Source organism: Grammomys surdaster, unplaced genomic scaffold (assembly GCF_004785775.1).
Source record: "Grammomys surdaster isolate TR1022 unplaced genomic scaffold, NIH_TR_1.0 190, whole genome shotgun sequence".
NCBI lineage: Eukaryota > Metazoa > Chordata > Mammalia > Rodentia > Muridae > Grammomys > Grammomys surdaster.
Window position 1 is genome coordinate 3,188,798 of NW_021604635.1, and position 25,263 is coordinate 3,214,060.

At 43.1% G+C, this 25,263-nt stretch overlaps 1 protein-coding gene across 1 annotated transcript in view; it reads left to right on the forward strand.

Moving 5' to 3' along the window:
- Positions 1-21,171, forward strand: part of Cdc40 (cell division cycle 40) — a 45,279-nt gene extending 24,108 nt beyond the window's left edge. The window contains exons 4-15 of the mRNA XM_028769002.1: positions 1,921-2,004; positions 3,400-3,539; positions 4,649-4,745; positions 6,417-6,556; positions 7,241-7,315; positions 9,041-9,086; positions 10,929-11,030; positions 11,664-11,779; positions 12,015-12,148; positions 16,859-16,935; positions 18,769-18,913; positions 19,657-21,171. Coding sequence (XP_028624835.1) covers positions 1,921-2,004; positions 3,400-3,539; positions 4,649-4,745; positions 6,417-6,556; positions 7,241-7,315; positions 9,041-9,086; positions 10,929-11,030; positions 11,664-11,779; positions 12,015-12,148; positions 16,859-16,935; positions 18,769-18,913; positions 19,657-19,834 — 1,334 coding nt within the window. The 3' untranslated portion in view covers positions 19,835-21,171. The remainder of the gene's footprint in view (positions 1-1,920; positions 2,005-3,399; positions 3,540-4,648; positions 4,746-6,416; positions 6,557-7,240; positions 7,316-9,040; positions 9,087-10,928; positions 11,031-11,663; positions 11,780-12,014; positions 12,149-16,858; positions 16,936-18,768; positions 18,914-19,656) is intronic.
- Positions 21,172-25,263: the final 4,092 nt, after the last annotated feature.

Below are 25,263 nucleotides of genomic sequence, written 5' to 3' on the forward strand. Positions count from 1 at the left end.
GGTATGGTAAGGTTTGGCATGGTGTGGTGTGGTATGGTAAGGTTTGGTGTGGTGTGGTGTGGTATGGTAAGGTTTGGTGTGGTGTGGTGTGGTATGGTAAGGTTTGGCATGGTGTGTGGTATGGTAAGGTTTGGTGTGGTGTGGTATGGTAAGGTTTGGTGTGGTGTGGTGTGGTATGGTAAGGTTTGGTGTGGTATGGTAAGGTTTGGTGTGGTATGGTAAGGTTTGGTGTGGTAAGGTTTGGTGTGTGGTATGGTGTGGTGTGGTAAGGTGTGGTGTGGTGTGTCTGAAACATTGTCTCTCCCATCCATCAACTATATTTGTATGTGTAAAGTTTCTGGGAATGGGGGTTGGAACATGATTCCTTCCATCTACCAATTGTGTGTATTTACGTATGTATGTGTGGAATACCTAGAGCCTGCTTGCTGGAGCTTTGCTCTAACCATTCTATGTGTGAATATGTCTGTCTGTAAGTTTGTATACATGTATGTATATGTGTGTGTGTGTGCATGTATATTTGTGTGTATGAAGTTATTGAACTCTACCTTTTCTGTCATCTTGTGTGTGTGTGTGTGTGTGTGTACACATGTGAATTTTCTCTCTCTTTCCTCCTTTCTCACTGGCCCCAAGGAGTTAAAAGAGTTCATAGTTTTTCTGCTGGCCACAGAGAGTGCCAGCCCCAGTAAATACAGCTGTTCCCTCAGAACAAAAGTCTGCTGAACAGCTTCTCTAATCGCTGGCTGCTTTTGGCAACAGCCCCTGTAGATACCTGGATCTACCCCGTGAGTGGTTCTAAGCACTGACCCCCCAATAGCTGCCTGCCTCGGTTTACCCATTTCACAGATGTCAAAGCCAGAGTCATTGGCGATCGAGATCTGTCCCCTGGCTAAGAACATATTTTAAAGGTGGAAAAAAGAGAAAACTATATGCAGATGAGCTAACATCCAGCTGGTTGGGTCTAATCTGGTATTTATAAGGATGATTTGGACTCTGAATTCTTGGCCTGTTTTAAAGGTATACCTTATACCAAATCTTTCTTGTTTCCCCCAAAGAAATTTATTTCAGTCTTTAATTGCAAAAAATAAATGTTAAATCTGTCCTCCAGTACGTGCCCTTTAAGAAGTGCAGTGGTGGTCTTCATGGTTGTTGGCATGGGGCTATAGGACAGGCAGGTGATCTGGCTTGCTTTTATGAATATGCTGCTTTATTATGAAGACTTATTTATCAAAACTTTATTGTAAAAGCATATCCACTTGAGAAATCTGAGTGTGCATATTCTTTCTTTTCCTTGGTCCCTTTGGCTGATGAAGACCGCTAATACACGCGGCCGTGTGCTGTGTGACTGGCTGAAGGATTGTGTTCATATGAAGACCGCTAATACCTGCAGCCATGTGCTGTGTGACGGGCTGAAGGATTGTGTTCATATGCCAGAAGATAGCCTTTCTTCTCTTACTACAGAAACATAGAAGGCTACCCTTACTGAGAAGGGTATTTCCCGTATAATAGCTGTGTCTTACTTATAATTTATTTGATTTCTCTTTCAGTTTAATAATTAACTATAATATTCATTAACAAGAAGGACAAAACAGCTTCTAGCTTTGAACACATAATGCACCTATATTTTTAAGCTCTGAGATAATTTGAAACTAAACTTTAAATTCACAGTTAGGAAGGCCTTTAGTGCTGCAATGATTATTTGTGAGATTCATCCTAAGAAATGCTACTTTCTCTTCTCGAGTCTTTTGTGGTCCAGCCTGACATATGGGTTAAGCATTGTAAATGAAAACAGAATCCAGAAAGAAAGGCCCCATCCTTAGAGACATTTTGTTATCTGGAGAGGAAAATATGAAACGGATGTTTGCGGGCAGCAATCGAGCGAGCTGTAAAAGGGGTCAGTCACTTGTACCTTTTTGCTTTCAGGCTACGCACTGGACCCTTCGTTAGATAATCACCAAGTGTCTGCTAAATACATTGGCTCTGTGGAAGAGGCTGAGAAGAACCAAGGTAATGGCCTTGGGGGAGGTAATTACAGTGTCCTGCAGGCGTCAGTTGGGGGAAAACTAGCTTGTTTAGCTCCTGGATTTCAGGTTGAAGAAATGGAGTGATCTAGGCTAGAGCAGTAGAGTTTAGAACAGTCACTGTTTACAACTCACTGTGGCCACTCATCAGCCACACAGTCTGATCAGGAAGGCGGTGGTACTTACCTCTTTCGGTGATTCTGTGTACTTGACAGCACCCCAACCTCTACAGATCAGTCTGTTACAATTAATACATAGGTAAATTTCTTAACAGAGAAATTCTATACTATGTGCCTGTTGAAATAATTTTGACAAGTTGCTGTAATAGCAGATTTTCAGTGTCGTTTAAAGCATACTTATGTTCATATCCACTCAGGATCCTGAGACGAACCGTCATAGCCTAAATGCCACCTTTGTTCCAAGCTCATCAGAATATTTACTTATAAAATGCTACCAAAATAGAATGTAGTAATTGTACAAGGATAACCTTTATTATGAAACTATCTTACAAATATGCGTGAAGTGGTATTGAAATGGAATTTTAATTGCTTTGCTGTAACATAGAACCCAATGACCACTGCTTTGAGTTTATATAAATGGGCTTCTTTTCTTTCCATTACCCCTTTTTTCATTCTTAGCTTGTGGTTATAATGCTCAAATACTTCTTTGAATTTAATGGATGCAAACAGTATGCAGCCTTCGCCTAATGACGAAATCAAAATCAAAGCCATCATCCTTTGTCACTTCCTTTTAAAGCTGATGACACCGGAGGCCACGTTTAGATTGACATCCTATCAAAGTAATATCAGATTCTGTGAAACCCTGTTTGATTTGTATTGTTGTATACAAATGAAATAAGAATAAATTAGTAAGCATTTGCTGTAGTTTAATTCCATTTTTAAATGATAAACTAGTTTATTTTGTTTTTAGAGTTGCTGATATCTTACTGGGCATGGTAGTACATGCCAATCATCCCAGCTAAGGCTAGCCTAGGCTACATGAGACCGTATCTCTCAAAACAAAGCAAAAAGTCCACCAATACTGGTTTTTGATTCATTAAGCAAGCACCTGGACTGAACAGCTCCTCCTGTCCCCCACACCTCCCCAGCTTCTGTCTTTAAGAGGCCTAGACTAGCAAACTGGTGATACCTTACTTCCTGGGTCTCCTGACAAGCAGCAGCTGTTCTCCCCCTTCTTAAGCTAATAATAATAACTTTAATAATAATAAGTTTCTTTTTGTCAGCACACGTGGGTCTGTGTGACAGAGTCAGACCTTTGGGTTTGATTGGTTAGCCTTACTGTAACCATATAAAATCATACGTGCTAACATTTCTGAAGAGAATCGGCCTGCTCACTCCGTTTATGTTTGTTGTGAATGCAGGCTTAACTGTATTTGAAACTGGTCAGAAGAAAACAGAAAAGAGGAAAAAGTTCAAAGAAAATGATGCATCTAATATTGATGGTTTCTTGGGACCGTGGGCAAAATATGTGGATGAAAAAGATGTGGCCAAGCCTTCAGAAGTAAGCTTTGATGTTTTCCTTGTCAGTTCCAATGTGTGTGTCTCTACCAATCTTGTCTGGGTTGATAAATGTGAGAGTTCCCTTGAGAATCCATGACTCATCAGAATTTCTCAGCCTTGACTGACTGGGAAAATAAAATAAAATTTCTTTGCTTTTCTTTGCAATATTTGAATTTGCCCTTCTTTTCTATCATATTGTCTCCTATGCTCTTTTGACTTATGTAGAACATAGAACCATTTTTTTTTAGTATAATTGCCATTGCTAACACTCAGAGGTCCCACCTGCTGTCCTCCGATCCTTGACCTTGTCACTAGAGTCAGCCTTGCTCTCACACTGGGATTGGTAGTGACTTGACTTACTAATTTATTTTTAAAATCTTATGTTTTATCTATGTTATTTTTAAACAGATCTTTGTGAAGTTTATAAAAATACAGGATTTTTGCCTACCTGTAGCCCACTGTCTCTGAGAGCTAGCTAGGGCTGTTTCAGATTCTGAAGCACAGTGAGAGACAAGATCAAGACAATTTTGTCCTTATGACGATGGTATTCCAGCTGTTGCTACATCTGTTTAACTTTGTAGCATGTATATTCTGCTGTCTTCCTTTAGATAACATACCTGGACTTGTTTATTATAGATATGAATTTGCTGTTTCCCTGTCTTCCCTTCCCAGATCTCCCCAAAAAAGTTGGTCTCAAATCCATAATTGCTGTTTATTTGGTTGTCTTGACAATGTAAAAGCAACTCAACAAAAACAGGATTGTGCTCTAAACTCAATGTCCGCTGACACCAGACTTTCTGACGGCTTGTCATTTGCATGATTAGCACAACATGATACATTTATTTCTAGGCATTCCAGGAGTGTGTGTGGTGTGTGTGTGTGTGTGTGTGTGTGTGTGTGTGTGTGTGTGTGTTTTAAAATGTTGTCGAGCATGTGTTTAATATCATCTTGTGATCTGTATAAGAGGTGATCCGTCTCTGGTTGTGGCAGAGCTGCGATTGCTGTCCTAGGAGACATGTGTGTGAACCTCAGTATAAAGGGTGTCCGCCTGCAGTGGGCATGATGAGATTTCAGGCGCTCATTTTAAAGTTCACTGCTTTGTTTTCTTAGGAAGAACAAAAGGAATTAGATGAAATCACAGCAAAGAGGCAGAAAAAAGGCAAACAGGAAGAAGAGAAACCCGGGGAGGAGAAGACAATCTTACATGGTAGTACGGTTTTCAATCATCTTTATTTTCATGAAAATCTGTTGTGTTTTCCTCACTCCATATTATACCAGTTGCTCATCCTGTTGGCTGCTGTTATGTAAGTGTTGTATTACGAACACTTTGCATCCTAAAGAAATCAGCATAGACCTTTTATACTACTAAAATGGAAAATGTAGCATAATTAATGATGAGCCCAGAAATGTTTGTTTTTAAGTATCAGTGGAATTTTAAAAACTTGAAGAAACTCGAATAGTCCATAAGTTACTTCCTTAAATAAAGTAGATTCCTTACGTGTGTCAGTTACTTAACTTCATTTTTAATCCAAGCCAAATGCTTGTGGGTCGTCATCGAGTACGCTCACTTTTAAAGGAAGGCCTGTTTCCGTATGACTAGATTAGCATTACTAGGCTTACTAACGAGCTGTAATGTGCACGTTCAGTGAGAACTGTTACAGTTAGGAAGTTCTGTGCTGATGACCAGAGGCTCAGACAATGAATGGCTCGGTACTGGCATGGAGCTTTGTCACTTCAAGTCCTGAGGCTTCAGGAGACCAAGTGGTTTCACAAACTTCAGTTTTATTTCCAAGGCATCTGGTTAGTGCTGTGGTGCTTAAAGCTGTAGGCTCCGTAAGCAGAGACTGACAAAGATGAAAATGAATTTCCATAGGAATGAAATCAACGAACGTTCTTATTGGTTTTTACATAAGAACTAAGTCTTGGTTGAGTAGTTGATCCTGTGGGAGGTAGAAAACATTTTAGTGTTTTTCAAACTTGATCAATATTTTGATTTTACGGTCATCACTTCTGAGAACACGATTTTGCATGAATACATAGTACAAAATGGTAGACAAATATTTCGGACCATTTGAGAAGTTGTTGGAAAAATCTGTCCGAATTCCAAGACAGAACTCATTTAGTGATTTTTGGTGAAGCTCAAACCAACCACTCAAATAGCAGCTTTTTAAACCAAGCACACACAGTCCAAAGGTATACTGCTCAGATGTGTACACGCTAAGGAATGTGGTAGGAAAATTGAAAGTCTTTGTTTTCCTAAATGAAACCATTATGTGTCCAGAACAACACAAAGCTTTGTACAGCAGGAGCACCGCAATGTGCAGCATATGACGGTAGTCTAAAACCTGAGCAGAGGCTTCTGTGAGCAGAAGTTACAGGAGTGACAGCATGCTGTGCCACCCGGTAACGTCTCCAGTAAACGTTTGCCGGGCAAACAAGAAAGGCAGACAGCTGTGAAGGAGCCGATGGGGAGAGTGGGAAGGTGGAGAAAGGAGTGCTGACACTTGGCTTCGTGAATTCTGTAGCGGGGACTCAGGAGACCTGAGTGTTATCTTCTCTCCCCTCGTAATTGTATTCCAGTAGAGGCTTTGTCACCAAAGCCTGTGGCCGACTGAGAGAACCATAGATCGCATTTAGGGTCTCTTACCTCTTGGATATTAGAAATTCTAAACTACAATCTTTCAGTGTAGTGATAGAAAAAGAACTCCGAGGGCCTGATTTTAGCCCACTCATGGTGCTGACATTTAACCCGTCAGCGTGTTATCACCTGAGTCTCAGCATGGACAGTAGAGCCGAGAACTGTTACTGTTTTAAGAATACAGATTTAATGACTCTGGTTTATGTTTATTTATGGCTTTCTTTCAACGTTTTGTTGTAGTTAAAGAAATGTATGACTACCAGGGCAGGTCTTACCTCCACATACCTCAGGATGTCGGTGTTAATCTGCGGTCATCTGTTCCACCTGAAAAGTGTTACCTTCCCAAAAAACAAATTCACGTGTGGTCTGGACACACAAAGGTAAGGCAGTTGAATGTTGTCATTGCACAACCCAAAGAGAAGCCAATGCAGAGCTTAGCCGCTGACACAGGGCAGGCAGGCAGAGTAGGAACACCAGAGTCAAGGCAACTGTGAGACGGGCTTTGGAGGGTTCAGTCCTCGAGGCCATGCAGATTGGCCGTGACGTAAGCTTTGTGGGTCAGTGTCCACCCCTACAGCGTCACTTGTCCCTTTCCCACCAGTCCCTGCTGCCACCTGCTTCCTCTCGGCACCACACAGTGAACAATGGGCAGATGATGCCAAGCCTGCTGCTTGGCCTCGGTAACGTTGTTTGGTTCCTGGGTTACTACATGTCAGAGAGTAGATGTTCCTTGCTGTCTAATCCAAGGTAAAGTTTAAATAGTGCACATGAGGTATTAGCAAACGTAAGAGGCTGATATTTTTTGTCATCTGCACTGTTGCGGCTGTTAATTTCCAGATGTTTGCCAAGAGCAGGGGACTACAGAAAGGGAAAGAAATGGGGCATAGAGGCAGCATTTGTCCAGCTCAGTGTGAGAAAGTGAGGGTAAGAGGCCTTCAGCCTAGTGTCGAGTAAGGCCTCTGAGAACGCCGATGAAGGCTAGTCTAGAACATGACGGGCGGAATAAAGAAAAATAGCAGACAGTCTCTTGTGCTTCTGAGTGAGAATGTACTGCCTTTTTCTAGGGTGTCAGTGCCGTCAGGCTCTTTCCTCTTTCTGGACATTTGTTGCTGTCTTGCTCCATGGACTGTAAAATTAAGGTGAGTTTTCATTCACCTGCAAATGCTGCACAGCCAGTGCTTTGGTTAAGTCTGTTTGATTAATCATAAATAAATTTCTGGTTGTTAGGCAATTAGAGGCTAATTATTTTCTATTAAGCCCTATGGATGTAGCTATTTATGGACTGTTTCCAAACTTGTAGACTCAGACATGGCTCTGTGGTCCAGGCTGGACTCTTCTTAAAGCTCAGACAACTGACTAGGATGTAATGCAATCACTTTGGCATTGGGCACATAAATATTGAATCAGGAATAATGCATTTTTTATGGAGGTTGTGGATATGTAACTGAGTCTGTTCCTCACACTGGCTGGGGAAGAAGACACATGATGGAAACCCCACATCTAGAGAGTAGACAGTGTCACTTTTTTTATCCTTCCCTTTTGAACACTGGGACACAAACCAGCAGTGCCCTCAGCCATCTCTGCTCTCGGTGCTCAAGCAAGCACCATCTGAACCTTCCTCCCAGCTGGAGTGAGGCGGGGAAGGGAGCTGTCCCTCTTGTCACCTCCATATGAACAGAGCATCTTTGAAACCTCCGGTTTTAAGGAATAGTTGGTGTCTTTGTGTCTCTTTGGCGTCCAGATCATGGTGACAGCTCAATAAATGCCAACCCTATAGAACTCTGGTGGCTCGGAGGTCAGATTGTTAAGGCCTTGTCCTTTTTAAATATTGATGAGTGCTATCAATATATAAAGCCACTGCTGTTAATGGAGCAGCCATTCAGGCATTTGTGATAGAAACAGTTTGTCTCTGATTAAAACGGTTTCTCAGAAAATCTCTAAGAGGGATTATAATATCAAAGGTTTGAAATCAGGGCTGTTCCTGGGAGTGGTCGTTGCATCTTGATGCTGGGGAGAGTGAAGAGATCCAGGCGGCCAAATGTGTGCTGCAACTACTGCAGCTTAGTGGTTGTCACAGCACACACCGTAACAGGGAATCCAGTCCCAAGCAGGGAGCAGGTCCCAGAGGGTCTTGCCTGTCGTGGGCAGGACCTGAGGCGTCTGTCTGGTGAGCATCAGGTGCTCAGAAATGCTTTGTCTGAGAGCGGGAGCAGCAACGCGAGCAGCGCCGCAAGCAGCGCGTTGGGATGAATGTGAAGGAGTCAAGCGTCCCATGGCTTTGAAACCTTTGTAGTCACCTGCTTTAGAGATGATTAGAATTGTGAGCCACAGATACTAGCTTCATAGAGATTCTATACATATTACCCAGAAAATATTTTTAAAGACACTTTTCAGTATTAAAGTGGTACATAACAGCAGTCCTAGTAGCGTTTAATTCCTTTAAAATATAGTTTGTTACAAAAGTAAAAACTGTTTCTCATAGAAAAATACATAAACTACAGGGAAAAAAACAGTAAGAAGATGAAAGTCCCCAGATAAACTGCATGTGCAGCCAAATCCTCTTGATGCTTTGACATGAAACCCTCCTCAAGTGTAAAGAATGCTTGTACATGTGTCTGAGCTGTAGAACACAGACTGGCAAACGAGGCAATCTTCAGTAATTAAATCCACTGCACCCACAAAGATGTGTACACACACGTAGCTAGCAAATGACTATCGTTGGTGATAAAAGCTTGTGTTGAGCTTGCTATCCCGGGGCTAGAGCTTTGATCAGTGGCAGAGTACATTCTTAGTATACATGAGGTCCAGTTTCTAACGCCGTAAAGAAAACATTAATATTTTCATGTGTTTTTTATTTTCTCCAGCTATGGGAAGTTTATGGAGACCGGCGCTGTCTGAGAACATTTATTGGTAATATTTCCTTTTCTTGCTGCCTATAAATCTGTTTAGGAATGCTTTTTACAAGAAAGATAGCATCATCAGCAGTAATTTTACTGCCCTGATAGGAAGGGAAGTATGCCCAGGCTGAGCTGAGCCGTGAAGAAGTAAATCTCTCTAGGTAGGCAAGGAGGCCAAGGAAGGGAGAGTGGCAGAGGCTGAGAATGTGCCCCACTGCTGCCTTAGGGGCTGAGTACAGTAAGGACCTGCCAGGGTATAGGAGAGGGACAGTGTGGATCACAATAGAAGGGGGCCAGAGTGCGGAGAGCCGGCGTGCCGCTAATGAAAGGCTGCGTCCTGTGATGGCACTGAAGAGCCATTTAATAGCCCTTACTAGAAAGTAATGAGATTGGAAGACGACAAAGATTATGTGGCAGTCTGGAGGACACTCTCTGATAGGCAAGCCTAGAACAACACCATTCTTTTATTACTCTCAGCTAAAATGGTGAGAAGAGAAAATGTAGTGAGAGCGATTCCGTAACAGGATGTGAGTGATACAGGGCAGAGACCCTCCGTGACTCCCTCCCGGGCAGGCGGCTGATGAAGACTTGTGTGCTTTAGCAAGGGTGGGGACGGAAGGTTGGACTTGTTGACTCTGAGCAGCTACTCAAGCTGTCCGGTAAGCCGTAGCCATAGACGGAGCTTTCAAACACGGTCAGGAGCCAGCAGCTGAAGCCTAAGAAACGTGACTGAGAAAGCTCCGGGAGATAAGACGTGGACCAGGGCAGGCTGTGTGCCGAGTGGCCTTTCTGACAAGGACACCTCTGTCCTTGTCGCTTCTTGTTACCTTTTCCAAATTTAAGTGTACCAAATTGAAGGGCTGCGGATCACAGTGGGTCTGTTTTTAGATTAAAGTAGGAGTCTGTTCCCCCATGCTGTGCTCTCCATGTGTGGTACTCTGCAAATAGATCCAAGATACCACACCAGCACACAGGACTTCTAGGGAAACCGTTAACTGTCTCCAGGGGCATAAAATGTCCCTCAGACACGGTGGATTTGTTCTCCATCAGCCTCACCTGGACCGCCAGAACATTCTTCAGGGGGAATCTAGAATTCTCTACATATAGCTGCTCTGTGGAGGGACTCCTGGTTGCCATGCTTGTTGCCATGGCGTCTGCTGCGTGGCACCTGCCTGACAGGAGTTCTGTGCTGGGGGTGGTTCTGGGAGACAGCCCATGGTTGACAATTGGAGCTGTGTACATTTTGTGAAATTATCTGTGTCCTAGTTCTAGTGAGAAGATGGGATGTCTGCTTTGGTTTAGCTGCAGTTTAGTTTCCTCAGAACTGTGAGAACATGAGTTGGTCTGGCAGGTTGTTGTACTGACTTCTAAATACAGTGTGTGTAATCAGTGCCCTGAAATTAATTTAGTTTCAGAATAACATCTTTTAGAAAATACAGCTAACACTGTAGTTTTGAGTCAGTTTCTATGAAATTAAGTAGTGATCACCGAAATACAGTTACTGAAGGGCAGCTACAACTTCCTGAACGTGGGTTTGGGTCACTTTGCTTTTCCCTCCAACACACTGAGGACACTGAAATTGAGCCTCCAAGTCTCATCAGAACTTTAGGACTCAGTAAATCTGTGGCTGGGCAGTCATCAGTGTACGTACTGCGTATTAAAAAGATGCCACGACAAATTAAAAAACAGAAGCAGCTTTCTCTCAGTTCTTACCAAAGTGTGGTGCGGCTCACCCACCTGCAGAGGAGTAACCGCACCGTCTGCCCCAGCCTCTGTCAGGAAGCCTCTGAGGCCACTGCCTAACTTCCTTGTGGTGCTGCTCCTCTCCTCACATAGCTTCTGGCTCCACCTCTAGGTCACAGTAAAGCCGTGAGAGACATCTGCTTCAACACTGCGGGGACACAGTTCCTCAGTGCGGCCTACGACAGGTACCTGAAACTCTGGGACACGGAGACAGGTGAGTGTGTCCTGCTCTCCCGAGCTGGCATTTCTGTGCAAAGAGTGGTCCCCTGGTGAAATGATGCCTTCTCCAAACGCTGCTTGACGTGATGAGCTGCTGCACACTCTCGAGGCTCGTACCAGGAATGCTGTCTGTTCTCAAAATACCCACTTGAGTGATGTCATCAGAACTCGTCTCTATAACTGATGGGATGATACATTGCTTTTGGAGAAAGTGTCAGTCTGTCTGTCTGTCTGTCTACTTTATTGCCTTGAAGTAGGGCTTCTCACTGAACTGAAAGCTTACAGTTTTGCCACACTGGCCAGCCAGCAAGCTCCCAGGATTCATGTGTCTCTACCCGCAGTGCTGGGTTTACAGACATGCTCAGCAGTGCCTGGCTAGAGATATGATGCTCCTCACACTTGCACAGAAAACATTCTTACCAACTGAGGCATCTCCTCAGCCCCTAAAACAAATATTTTTAATCATTTTAAAAATAAATCTATGAAAAGTACCAATGTAGTGGTTTTAAGAGTCAAGCTTCCCATCCTCAGAATCAGTAAGTAAGGGCTACTCACTAGGTCTTCGTGCCGCTGTCATCTTCTGGAAGTCAGACTTAACGTTTGTCTTTAATTTGACTCTTCGGTCTAGGACAGTGTATATCAAGATTTACAAACCGCAAAGTGCCCTATTGTGTCAAGTTCAATCCCGATGAAGATAAGCAAAATCTCTTTGTGGCCGGAATGTCTGATAAAAAGATCGTACAGGTAAGTCTTTTCTCAGCATGTCTGTCAGGGTGTGTGAGCTTTAGACTGTCTTGAGGAGAGAGCAGAACATTCGTTTGGTTGGTGTCTGCCACTCTGAGGGTCCACTCTTGTTGCACTTAGAAGGCAGCCGTCAGTTCATAAACATGGCGTGTGAGGAGTCCTTAGTGCTGAAGTGTATTTGGCTGCTTTCATGAGTCCTCTCACCTCTGTGTGTGCCTTCCCTCTTGCTGCACAGTGGGACATTCGCAGTGGAGAGATTGTTCAGGAGTACGATCGGCATTTGGGGGCTGTCAACACGATTGTCTTTGTTGATGAGAACCGAAGATTTGTCAGTACATCTGATGATAAAAGCCTCCGAGTTTGGGAATGGTGAGTTTTCATCAGAAGAAAACCTGACTTATGAGACAAGCAATTAAAAAATCATAGCCAAAGCTTGATAATATGCAGCAGTTTTCACATCTTCAGCCAAAGTGTTTTAATTATGTAAATACTGACAGTTTGGAAATTGAAATCTAAACATTTATAACTGTCCTTCACAGTCTCTAGAGAGTCTCCCAGAGGTACATGGATTTGAACTTGGTTTGTTGTTGTTGATGATGTTGTTGTTGTTGTTTGTGGTCATGATAATTGTCACACTGTCACATCTCACATTCTTTTTTTAATAAATTATAAATAATGTATGTGCATTGGTGTAAGGGTGTCAGATCCCCTAGGACTGGAGTCCAAGCAGTCGTGAGCTGCCACATGGGTGCTAGGGATTGAACCCGGGTCCTCTGGGAGAGCAGCCAGTGCTCTTAACCGAGTCATCTCAGTCCTGATTTAAGTTTTTATTATTTTCGTGTGTGTGTGTGTGTGTGTGTGTGTGTGTGTGTGTGTGTGTGTGTCTGAGAGAGAGAGAGGGGGGGAGGGCTTGGCTTGGCTCATGTTTTCCAGTGGTGAGTTCTAGAGGTCACACTCAGTCCTGAGGTTTGCAGGCAGCCCTTTTCCCCCACCGAGTCCCCTCGCTAGCCCCCTCTTCAATGATTTACTAATAATACCTTATTCATCTTTGCAAAATGGCAGGCAGGGTGTAGGATGCTTGGCTGTATTTGGTTATGTGAGAGTCACACATAGAGATCCTGGCCTCAGAACAAATCCAAGGAAAATAGCAACATAGTTAGTTAGGTTAGCGCTTTGTTCTCTTACGGTCTGCCGTGTAATCATCCCTGCTGTAAGCTGCCTCGTGCCGTCAGCTTTAAACAGTTTGCTTGTTGGATATAATCAGAATATATTGGCTTCTTTTTCCTTTTATCCAAAAAAAAAAAAAAAAAAAGTTGTTTTTCTAAAGTCAAAAAAATAAATCCTTAATCTGGTTTCATTAAGTATCTTGATATTTTATGATTTAGTTGCAAAGAAATAAATGTAATCTTTCTAATTAAAGTCAGTTCTTGGGTAGAGCTTGACTTTTATTTGTAGTCACAAAGAACAACTCAGTGGAGACCACAGCATTCCAGGACTAGAAAGTGCACCTTCCCCCCCACTCCTAGAAGTGACAGTTTAAACTGAGAAAGCAGGCAGCCTTGAACCTCAGCCAGTGGTTTCCTTCTCAGACTGACTCCCACAGACAGCAGGCCCTCAGTATTGTCAAGATAATTGAGGTCAATTCAGATTCAATGCAACTGGCAATTTCTACACCTCTCTACCCTTCCAGATTATCCCCAAGGACTCTGACTGGAGTAAACTTCATCCTTAAAAGTTCAGCGTCCAAAGCTTAGGTCTTTCTTCAGAAAAGGTACTTCTTAGGCCTAGTGATTTAGCTCAGTGGGAGAGTGCTGGCCACGAAGAAGGGTGGGGAGGAAGGGAAAAAATAGGAGAGGGGGAAAGGGAGAGAGAAAGAGAGGCTGTTTCTTACAGAGAATCTGATGTGGACACCGAGTGTCTTGCTTTGGATGGTTTGGTTTGGTTGGTTTGGTTGGTTTGGATGGTTTGGTTTGGTTTTGGTTTGGTTTGGTTTGGTTTGGTTTGGTTTGGTTTGGTTTGGTTTGGTTTGGTTTGGTTTGGGTTTGGTTTGGTTTGGTTTGGTTTGGTTTGCGTGTATGCACGTGGTGTATGTACACATGTGAGGGTGTGCACATGACCGTCCACATGGGTGCAAGGGCCAGACAAGGATGTCAGGGGTCTTCCTCTATCTCATAGGCATGCCTTGCTATTACATGGGTGCTGGGGATTTGAACTCAGGTCCTCACACTTGTACTGCAAGCACTCCTACCCTCTGAGCCATCTCCCCAGCCTGACAAGGGGTGTGTTCGTGTGTGATATGTTAGTGGTCAGATTTTACATTCAGATGTTTGTGTCTTGAGTTGCTGTTTCCATCATTGAAGGTAGGAGGTGTGAAAGGAAGTGGTTAATATTGAGAAGCTATACCAGTTAGAGGGTTTTCGAACACTTGTGTAGAGTTTAGTCAAGAAGATGCTCTGAGTATATTAAGGCAGCAGTGTTAGAGTCCTCCGTTCCCTCTCAGAAGTCAACACTGGTCTCGTCACCAGTGAAGATACAGTGTGGAGCTAGTGCTTCTATATGTCCGTCACTAAGTTAAATGTTTGATATGAACGCTCTGATCTAATGTGCAAAGCAATCTTATATGCAGTGGGCTCTTTCTTTTTTCATATGAGCAAACTAAAATCGTTAGAGTGATGTACCTAAGGTTATATAGGACATGAAATGGTCAGAATTTAAAGTGCAGTTCAGACTGATTGCAGAGCGTTTTGTGTGGATGGTAAATGCGGACACATGTAGGCAGAGAAGGTAACTTGGATCTGCTCAGTGGAGAGCAAACCAGCTCAGGACCTCAGATCTCTCCACTTCTCCTGAGAATAATTACTGGTGATTCTGGAAGGAGGAGGAAGCCCTAAGCCCAGAGCAGACTGAGTCCAAGGACAGGAAGTTCCCCAGCACTGGGACTTTATGTAAGAGGAGGTTTTCCAAACTCATGTGTCCCATGACAGAGAACCAAACGTTCGGTGGTTAAGAGCACCAGGGCCCAGATTCAGTTCCCAGCACCCACATGGCAGCTCAGAGCGCTCTATGTAACTCCAGTTCCAGGGATCTGACGCCTTACCAAGTCACCAAACACACACACAGCGCACAGACAAGATACCCACACACAGTAAAGCAAACGACCGAGGGAAGCTGGGCTTCTGTAACAGTGCTGTACAAGCACAGCTCTAGTCACCGAGGAGGGTTGGAAGTCAGGATAGAAGCCGCAGGCGCCCTGCGAGTCAGCTGGAAGCATGTCGGTAGCCATGGGGCCTTCATTCTGAAGGTTTTATTTTTGTCTTTTAACCAAAGGTATTTATTTTGGTAAAATACTTTCAAAGGAATTTTACAGAAACTGGTTAAGATTGCTGTGTATCTTTTATTTTTATAATGCCACAGGCTTGTTAGCTTTTGATAAGTTCATTTCCAAACCAGATTATCTGAAATCAGTTCCAACCCGGCTATATTGAATTCCAAGATCTAAGCAGAAAAATGATGTTGTTTTTATGAAGTTCAACTATACCTAGCAGGCATTTTTGCTGGAAATAATGAAGCTCTAAGGGCGGCCCAGATTCAGTTCTTGTTCTAGGGCAGTGGCTCTCAGCCTTCCTCATGCTGGGACCCTTTAAAACAGTTCCTCGTGTTGTGGGGACCCCCAACCATAAAATCATTTTTATTGCCACTTCATAACTGTAACTTTGCTACTGTTGTTAACCATAATGTAAATATTTGACATGCTACCCCTGAGAAAGGGCCGTTTGACCCCAAAGGGGTCTTGACCCACAGGTAGAGAACTGCTGTTCCAGTCTGGTACCAAGACTTGTTAAAACAGAGCCCTGGAACGGTTCTGCTAGGTTTACTACAGATGTGAACCTAAAATAGGGTGATTCATTTAGAAAGCGCTCGTGCTTCAATCCATGTTATAAAATTCACTCTTATTACTGATAAATCCAAGGGGGAACATGAATCCTTTTTAAAAGGTGAGGCTCCTACACTTGGGTCATTCAGAAAGACCGTTTTCACCTTGCTCAGTGGGTCCTGGGAGCTGATGAACTGTCACTTCCCTGGTTACAGCAGAAGTCTCTGTCTTCTGGGCAGTTGTTTCTTCTGTCACTTCCCTGGTTACACAGCAGAAGTCTCTTCCTTCTGGGCAGTTGTTTCTTCTGGATGTTGGACAAATGAATAGAGAAATCCACAAGAGAAGCGAGCTACGATTATTTTCCAATTAAGCAAAGCATTGAAACTCAAATCCTACCTTTAAGTGGAAATAGCTCTTCGCCCATGGTGTTCATCAGATTACACTTCCCACACATTACCCCAGCAAACGTTGTTGGTCCCCCAGGAAGCAACAATGCCAAAACTCCTTCAGAATTACCAAGTATCTTTTATTATAAAAAAGAATGAAAACAAAAAGGTACCTAGTACATTTGGTTCTCAGCTGAGGTGAAGATTTTTGAATTTTGTTTTATGTTCAGGCATTTTTATCATGAAGTTTTTGCTGTTTTGTATTTCTCATTTTGTCCTGTACTATGTACCTTGAAAATGCTTTTCTTGTCAACTGTAAATAGGCGTGGTACCGAGCATTGAATCAAGAACTTACTCTGCAGCCTGGGTCATTGTTTCCGGGCAGCTAAAACTAGCAAGCGCACACTCCTGCACCTCTGCCTGTGTCATCTCACTCACGCAGAGAGGGAGGGCATTTTAACACTCCCACGTGCTCATGGGGTGATGTGTAAGGTTGACAGGCAGGTAAATAACATTCCTCAGAGGCTTGCTCAAGCACCTTGCTTCTGCCAACCATTTTAGGATGAGTTCATCATTCATGAACATTTAGGAATATAAGGGCCAGAGTTTAAGTCTAATAGTTAGGAAGCAGAACCACCGACACTATTAGAATCTTCATGGAAAGGCGTTTGTAAAATACAAACTTTCTAGTAATAAAACTCCATCCTGGAAGCTTAATGAAAAGGCAAGTTGCTTTTATTTGGGTACATTTGGGTAATTCTTCCGAATGTGCTTTTGTGAATTACTGGTTCTAATATGTATGCTGTTTTCAATTTTTAGGGATATCCCTGTGGATTTTAAGTACATAGCAGAGCCCAGCATGCACTCAATGCCTGCAGTGACTTTGTCTCCAAATGGTGAGTTGGTGCATAGAACTTGTTTCAAATGAGCGCCTAAGACACAAAGTGCTGGAGCACAGGAGCGGAGCCCTGCCTCCAGGGAGGCCTGTGTTGCCTCCTCGAGTAGGGAAACCTTTGCAGAATGAGGAGTGATTACTGGTTTTCATGTGTGAATTACTCCGCCCACTCTCTTGTTTTGAAAAAATAAAAGAATCAGTGATTTATAGTTAGCATTAAGAATTTCTTACAGTTGTTTTTGTTTCTTAGTTTTAATAATTTTCCTTCAAACACAAATCAGTTCAGTAAAACATTTAATAAGTGCTTTTCTTCCAAGGGAATAGAAAATTTTGGTCTGATTCTTCAAAATGAGAACATTTTAGCAATTTACATGTAAAAGATCTTTTAATGAAGCTTTACACCCCTATTGGACACTGAGAAGGTAGTTCCAATGCACGGTTTCTTTAGATTTTTGCATGGTAACAGGGTTAGGTCACTACAGTGTAGAGCATGGTGATGAACCCCCATCCTCCTTACACTGTGTGGACCAACATGCCCAGATACAATGTGAGACACTCCTCCGGCCCAGACGGTTTGGCTGAGCTGGTAAGGGCCCTTGCATCTGGAGTCCCGTCTCCTTCATGGCAAGTTTCTGTCTTTCTCTGAGTGCCAAGGGTCATGCTTGATGCAGCCCACTCATTGCGTGGATTCTCTGGAGCTATCATGTGGGTGCTGAGAAATGAACCCTGGTCCTCTGGAAGAGCATCCAGTGCTCTTAACCAGTGCTTGAGCCACCTCTCCAACCCTAATGGTATATTCTTGTTGATGGCAGAGGCCCTTCTCTCCCCGCTTCTCTCTGGGAGCCATTTTGCAGGGCCCAAGTTGAAAAGAAGGGGTGCAGAGAATTGTGAGGGAGAATTACATCTCCAAAAGATTTCCTTCAGCAAAACAAAACAAAAAATTAACAGTCTTGTATTTGATAACCCTCGTAAGTAATAGGCAATTGTGCTACAGGCACACCAATACAATCAGTCTCTCATGAGGGTGCAAAGTGAATATTTTCAGAGGTGTTCTGAGGGTAGAAGAGGCAAGGGAGAATCCTCTTCTCCATCTGCCTTTGTGTGGCAGCTCAGTGGCAGTTGGAGGAACCCTGTCATCCTTAGAAAAGCAGCGAGTAGGTACAGTAGGTACCATTGTGACAGTCACCATAGTATACCCTTTGTCATCAGGCTTCAAGACTTGATGCTGGATTTTAACCCTCTCCTCACTTAGACAGCATTGCCTGGGTCATTTCTACCACTAGAGCAGATAGGAATAAATGCTGTATGCTGGCCTGGGGGCTTTGCTAACTCCTGGGTAGATAAAAAGCAGTGTGCTTTTTAAGAAACAGTTGATATGGTCTTGCTAATCCTCATTTCTAGTGCAGTTTTATTTAATAACCCGTGGTTTATCGTGAAGCTAGTCTTCAGTAGGTGCCACAGATCTGTTCTGTTCTGCAGCCCTATTGTCTGAATTTATTATAAACTAATTGCACTTAGCATGTTTTATCAATAACTTATTTATATTGACACTAGGCCTGGAAGTTGTTTCCTTATTTTTAAAAACTGTAAAGCTCTGCTCTGAAGAGTACTCGAAGACGATAGGGTGACAGCAGCAGAGTCAGTCACGTTAGATAAAGAATCCCTCTTGCCAGTGGCTGATCTAGAACACTCTACAGATGCCACAGGAACTTGCTTTTCTGATCTTACAAAGTATTTTGGAACAAAAGTGTAATGAAAGCTAATATTTTTTAAATAAACTTTTTTTAAAATGTTTAAATCCTCCTCTAAAATATGCCGCTTTTGCATTTTACAGGGAAATGGCTAGCATGCCAGTCGATGGATAACCAAATCTTAATTTTTGGAGCACAGAACAGATTCAGATTAAATAAGAAGAAAATTTTTAAGGGCCACATGGTAGCAGGCTATGCTTGTCAGGTAGACTTCTCACCAGACATGAGGTAAGTTTAAGTCTTTATATTCACATCTGATGTAGCTGTGTAGAGTACTTCACAAATCACTATGACTTGTGTAATTGCATGAGAACTGTGTAATCTTTGAAAATGGCAGACATAAAGGCAAGAATGAGTTGTAAAAATGAAATGGGCTTTTCTGTGCTGTCTTCCTCAGTGTGCTTTCTGACGTTGCCTAGGCCGTGCCCTTTAGCCATCTAGTAACCCCTGTCCCCATCACCCTGACGTCACTGTCTCTGCTCTCCATCGAGGGGTTGAGTAGATACCGGGAGAGCTCTGCACCTCTGTTGAGCAGAGCCCCATACCCCACCTACACAACTGTCCACTCTGGGAACAGGAATGCAGCTTTCGGATATTTCCAGGTCACAGTTAGTTACGTTTCTGTTCACTTCCCAACTCTTAGTTAAAAATATATAGGTGCAAAGAATTCAGATAGGCTGTGGCTTTTTATATTTAGCGAGGTAATTAGGCCTCAGCTTCCCAGTTCTGATTCAGTCTTTGAACCAGAGCATATCGAAGCCAAAGATGTTAAAAGTTCATTGCTGTACCGTGCACCTGACATGATCACCGGCTGCATGTGAGGCTGGAGATGTGTACCTGCAGACCGCTTCATGCATGTATTCTTCTGAGTACCTTACAGTCACGTTTCTCGTGGTAAAGGGGGCTGTTTCTCGTTCATTTCACCAGTTTAAGGTGTATGAATAACCAGGATTTGTCTCATTCTGTTACAGCTATGTGATTTCAGGAGATGGAAATGGGAAATTAAACATTTGGGACTGGAAGACCACAAAACTCTACAGTCGCTTTAAAGCCCATGACAAAGTGTGCATAGGCGCAGTGTGGCACCCCCATGAGACATCCAAGGTCATCACGTGTGGCTGGGATGGCCTCGTCAAGTTGTGGGATTGATGGGATTAGTCCTTTCACTGTCTGGGATCATTTTTGATCCAGTGTCATATTTAACTATTTAATTATTAAAATGTGTTGGATGACAGTTTGATTTATAGGTAATCTTTTCTTATATGGCCTTATGAAGTTGGCCTATTGTTTTTAAGAGCTTTGTAAATTTGCCTCAGATAAGTTCAATAGCAACTTCATTGTTCTTTATAGATGTTATTTATATGGAAAATGACAACTGATTATATTTGACAAGTAGTTACTGTTGGCAGGCAGTTGCGTTTTTCCCTGTGATGTCACTAAAAGGATCATTTTGGAGTCAAGAAAAAGATGCCTATTGGGAATGGGATCCCGTGGGAGATGATGTAGCTAATGACTCAGAAGGTACCAGACACTTAGCAACCCGTCCACCAGGTTGGCGGGAACAAAGGCAAAACCACCTACAGTCCCAGTCACTGAATCAAGTTCTCCTCTTCTTCAAGTTCCAGTATTGTTTACGGCCTGTGTTGTCTATTTTTACTTGTAAATTAGTGACCTTCATTGGCTGCAGCTTTCCTCTAACTATTAAGCAATATAAAATTAAAAGGCAGTCTGCAGTTCCTTTCTTGACTCTCTTCCTGATCACCAGAGACGGGACTGTGTAGGAAGTGAGGTTGTCTCTGACGCTGGAACTGAGGGAACAAGCCCGGCTTTGGATGTTACTCGCAATCACTGTGTGGAAGGCGCTGGCTGCACTCTTCAGAAACCAGGGTCTCAGGCTCCGCTTCACCGCTGGGGTGAATGATGACATGCTCCCTCTGGCCAGAGTGAAGGCAGAGTCCAGAATACCATTGTAATGTCTTTGAAGTCACAGTTTGTCCTTAAAATCACTCTGGTTTTACTTGTGAATATAAACAGTAAAACTTTTGAATGTTAGAAAAAATGAAATTTCTTTTCAGATCTTTGAAAAACCTTTGACACTATAAGAAAATGCCTGGAGCCCCCAGTTTGAAAGGCCGTAACCGCAGGGTTTTCTCTTTTTAAATCACATGCTCAACATAGCACTGCCTAGCCATTGCCAGTTCTGCAACTTCCAGGAAGGGCAGCATATCGGAGGGAAGAATTCGTACAAAACCTTTCTGTCGTCCCAACCATATCTTAACAAATGTGAATTACCGGCGTGTAGTAAGAGAAAGACTTCAACAACAGTATTGCATGTTAATGAATCATCATTTTGAAATCCCAATTTCTCTTACTGTGTTTTTGACTGTTTCTAAACAGAGTAACTGTACATAAAAGTTTTCTCTTTTTTGAAAAGATCCTATTTTTGAATAAAGCATTCTTTTTATAGAAAGTGTTTCTGAAATGTCCACTGTGTCCTTTTGTCTTAAGTCTGTGAAGACACCAACACACCACCTTCAGACTTAAATGGGTCACATAAGAAGAAATGCTGCTGAGAGGTGAGGGCGTTCAGCACGTTAATGGTTTATTTTGACCACAAGTCAGCATCCAAGAAGCGTTTGGGGTGTGCGGGCAGGTGGGGTTAGAGCATACAGACAGGCAGTTCCATCCCAGCATAGAACCCCGAAGGCACGCTGTTCTTCCTCCTCACCACTGCGAGCTCTTGTCACACCGAGGACAGTTCTTCCCAAAAACTTAGGTTTGTTGAGAGCTGATGTAAAAATTTCAGCTGACTTCATATTTAAACACTGAAGCAGAGCTGGGCTGTTTTCCCCATAAGCAAGAAACCAAGTTTAAGACAAAGAACATGGAGGAGGGTCACACAAGCTCTTTCTGAGGAGAAACAGTGTATGTTCTGTGTGTTTTGAGACAGTCTCATTTAGAATTGATTCTCCTGCCTCTACCTCCTAAATGCTGGAATTACAGGCACGGACCAGCCACATCCGGCAGGAACTGGCTCTTGAAAACCACATTATGGGGCTGGCCTCTAACTTCAAATGCTTAGTAAGTGCCTAGAAAAGAGTACCGGCAGTGAAACATCAACCTTTGAGTGGCAGCCATGAAGACCCTAATACCGGCAACAATTGCAGAAGCACCTTGAAGCTCAGCTGACTGAACTGTTGATGAACACATTTTGATTGTGTTGTTTGCTGTGATACAGGATGCAGGAAAAAGAAAAAGAAACAAAAACAGCAGATAGTTGAGGGAGCCGCAGTGTGTTCTGGTGCCAGGAAGGGATGTAAAATACCACCCAGACCTTAAATGTGACGTCAGCCTGAGACCTGGGGAACACAGCTGCCATATTTCATCTGATGTAGAATGTTCACATTTTAATGTCGAGGATAAGGCTCTAATAGAAAGCTGTGCTGTCCCATAGATTCACTGGCAGCATCCATTCTTAGTGAGTCATTAAACGGTTGATGTAATAGAGTACAGAGAAAGCCAAGTACAAAGAAGCCAGGGAAGAGAGGAGCTAGAGGGAGGAAGGTGCCTGTCACAAGCATTGGATCGAAACCCACATCGTGAGGTACGTGGTCAGTGAGTAAACAAACAGAATGAGCTCACAAAGATTCATTTAAAGTAAAAAGTCTAAGACTGTCCACACCCTCTTCCATTGCAGTCCCTGAGCCATGCAGGGCAGGTGTCATCCGATGTCTTATCTGTGGCCGAGCGCTCACTGACGCTCTATACATTGGCCATTTGTGAGTTTCTGCAGTAACCACGTTTTATTGCACAAAGACACTTCTCGTATGAGGTCTGAAGGCTGCACTGTTTTATGAGTATAGAGATAAAGTTTAGAAAGCAGTTTTGTATTCTGTCCATTCAGCAAAATAATAGCGGTAGATTAATTCCTGACGCTTATGAATTCCCCACCCATGAGTTCTTGGCAAGATTTACAACACTAAACATTTCTTTTTCTCCTGTGGAGCAGCTCTTAAATCCAAGCAGGATTGGATGGTCACCCCTACAGCACTAGCACCACTATTGCACGTTGGTTGTTTTCGTGGTTTGTGGAGGTTACAGCTGAGTAAGGCCGTTGATGATGTTCCCCCAGCAAGCTACCTATCACCTTACCTTACTATGAAAGCCAATCCCTGTCAGTACCATCTTCAAGTCTCTGCGTCCTATGACCGAAATGTGTGGTGTTTTCAGCAATGGGGTCTTACCATCAAGTTCTGTTGGCCAACCAAGAACAATGAAGATAGCCTGTATTGCTTTCGGAGGCTCTAGGACACCCCTGGCCAACAAATCAAAGAGGTGTTTTAGCCAGCTTTCTCTAGAGCAGTGGTTCTTAACCTTCCTAATGCTGTGACCCCTCAATACAGTTCCTCATATTGTGGTGACCCAGCCATAAAATTATCTTTGTTACTGTTTCATGTTGTAGTAATTATTTAAAATAGGCCTCTGGTCAAGCCGACTAAGCTATGTTGGCTCTGCCTAGCACAGCCGCCATGTTCTGTGGCCAGAGGCCACGTGTGTGCCACAGCTAGAAATGGCCAGAAAGAAACACCAGCCCTGCCACCCACGAGACTCCAACATGGGAGACAGCTCTGCCAATCTTCCATGCTGTCTCTGCAAGACTGGACATTGCTCAGACCATCCCGCCATCCATGCGGGCCCAGTAGAAAGATGAGACTCTAATGCTTAAAGATTAATCAAAGGCTTATATATTTGGTAATGATCAATAACAAGACACCTATACAATCAGAAGTGTAACCCGATACCCAGCCTAGATATACCAACTACCTTTGACCTACAGACGTGTGAACATCTGCCTCCTCTCTCTCTTTCTCTCTCTCCTCCTAGCTTCTCCTCCTCTTCCTCCTCTCCTTATTCCTCCTCTTCCTTTCCTAACTCCTCCCACATTAGCTCCTCCTACAACTTCATAACTAATTCTGTGACCCCCTCAATACAGTTCCTCATATTGTGGTGACCCGACCATAAAATTATCTTTGTTACTGCTTCATGTTGTAGTAACTATTATGTAATTAGCACTGTTATGAATCATCATGTAAATATCTGTGTTTTCCAGGGGTGCTGGGCAAACCCTGTAAAAGGGTCATTCAACCCCCAAAAGACGTCACACCCCACTGACTGAGAACCACTGCTCTAGAGGCACAGAATCAATAGAACAAAGGTATGTGTTAAAAGACTTTAAGTCAGCTTACTTTGAAATCCTAACAACAACTGAGTCACATCCTGGAAACTGAGAACTGTGTAGTTGCTTGGTCTTTGAGGTTGGGTAACTCAGTAATCCAAAGCTCAACTAGAACCTAAAGGGTTTCCGGGGAGACGCTGGTCCCCAGCAACCCAGGGAAGCCAGGCAGCAGTCATAGCACAGCAGCATACAAGATAAACTCACTTGGCAGTAAGAGTCACATACTGCCCCATTGCTAATCCCCTGTGTATCTGGGCTGCTATTAGAAGGTGCTGCCTACATTTGGGGTGAGGAATGTCTTAATTAAGACATTCTCAATTTCCCAGGCTCCCTATACAGGTTGTTCTAAGTTTCCCAGCATCCTTAGAGTCAGTTACCCCTTTTCCCACCTTCTCTCTGCCCTGCTTACTCACCCCTCTGAACTTAACCTTCCTTCTACATTACTTCCTCTTTACCTCACCCGTGTTCTCTCTTGCCTCCCCCCCCGCCACCCCCCCTCACCTCAGCCTCCCTTCAGATCTCTCCCCCCTTCTTACCAGTGGTCTCTTTCTACTTACCTGGGTTCTATAGGTATTCCAAGTTAGCACAAATCTGAAAATTCAGCACTATATAGTAGCGTGTGAGTGCGACCCTGTGACGCTAACCCTTCTGGGTCTGGGTTATTTCACTTGGCTTGTTTTCCAACTCCACCTATTTACCTTCAAATTTCATAATTAAATTTCATTTTTTTCCTTAAAGCTGAATAGAATTCTATTGTTTGCAGGAAGCACAATTTCATTCATCAGCTGAACTGGGCAATTAGGCTGTTCCCGTGTCCTAGCATCTGTGACTCAGTGCTGAACATGGGTGTCCATGTGTCAATCAGCCACTTTTTAAGAGCACAGTAACAACTGCATCTGCACAGTAGGGTCCTAGGACCATTTTTTTTAACATAAGAAGAGTTCAGGTATACAGTGTTACTGCCTCATCTTCTCAAAGATGTTCTAAAGTCCAAATCGCTCGTAACAGAGTTCATGTAACGATTCTGATGTTCATGCTGTCCTGCCCTGTGTTACATTTGGGGTATTTCCTAAGACCTGTGTCCAGATAACTTTAAATTCTCTTCAGTGTGTCTAATCTTTTTAATCCATTGCTTCTCAATTCAGCCACTGCTTTCCTCTTCTGGGTGGACGATTTGATCTTGTATATATGTCTGGGGTTTTTTCCCCCCGTAGACTAGTTTTCTTAAGTTTTATGTAATCTTTTATGACTTAAATCATGAACAGTTTATATTAATTTTTTAAGATTTGTTTTTATTTATGTGTTTGTGTGCATGCTGTAAGAATGCAACATGTGTTCAGGT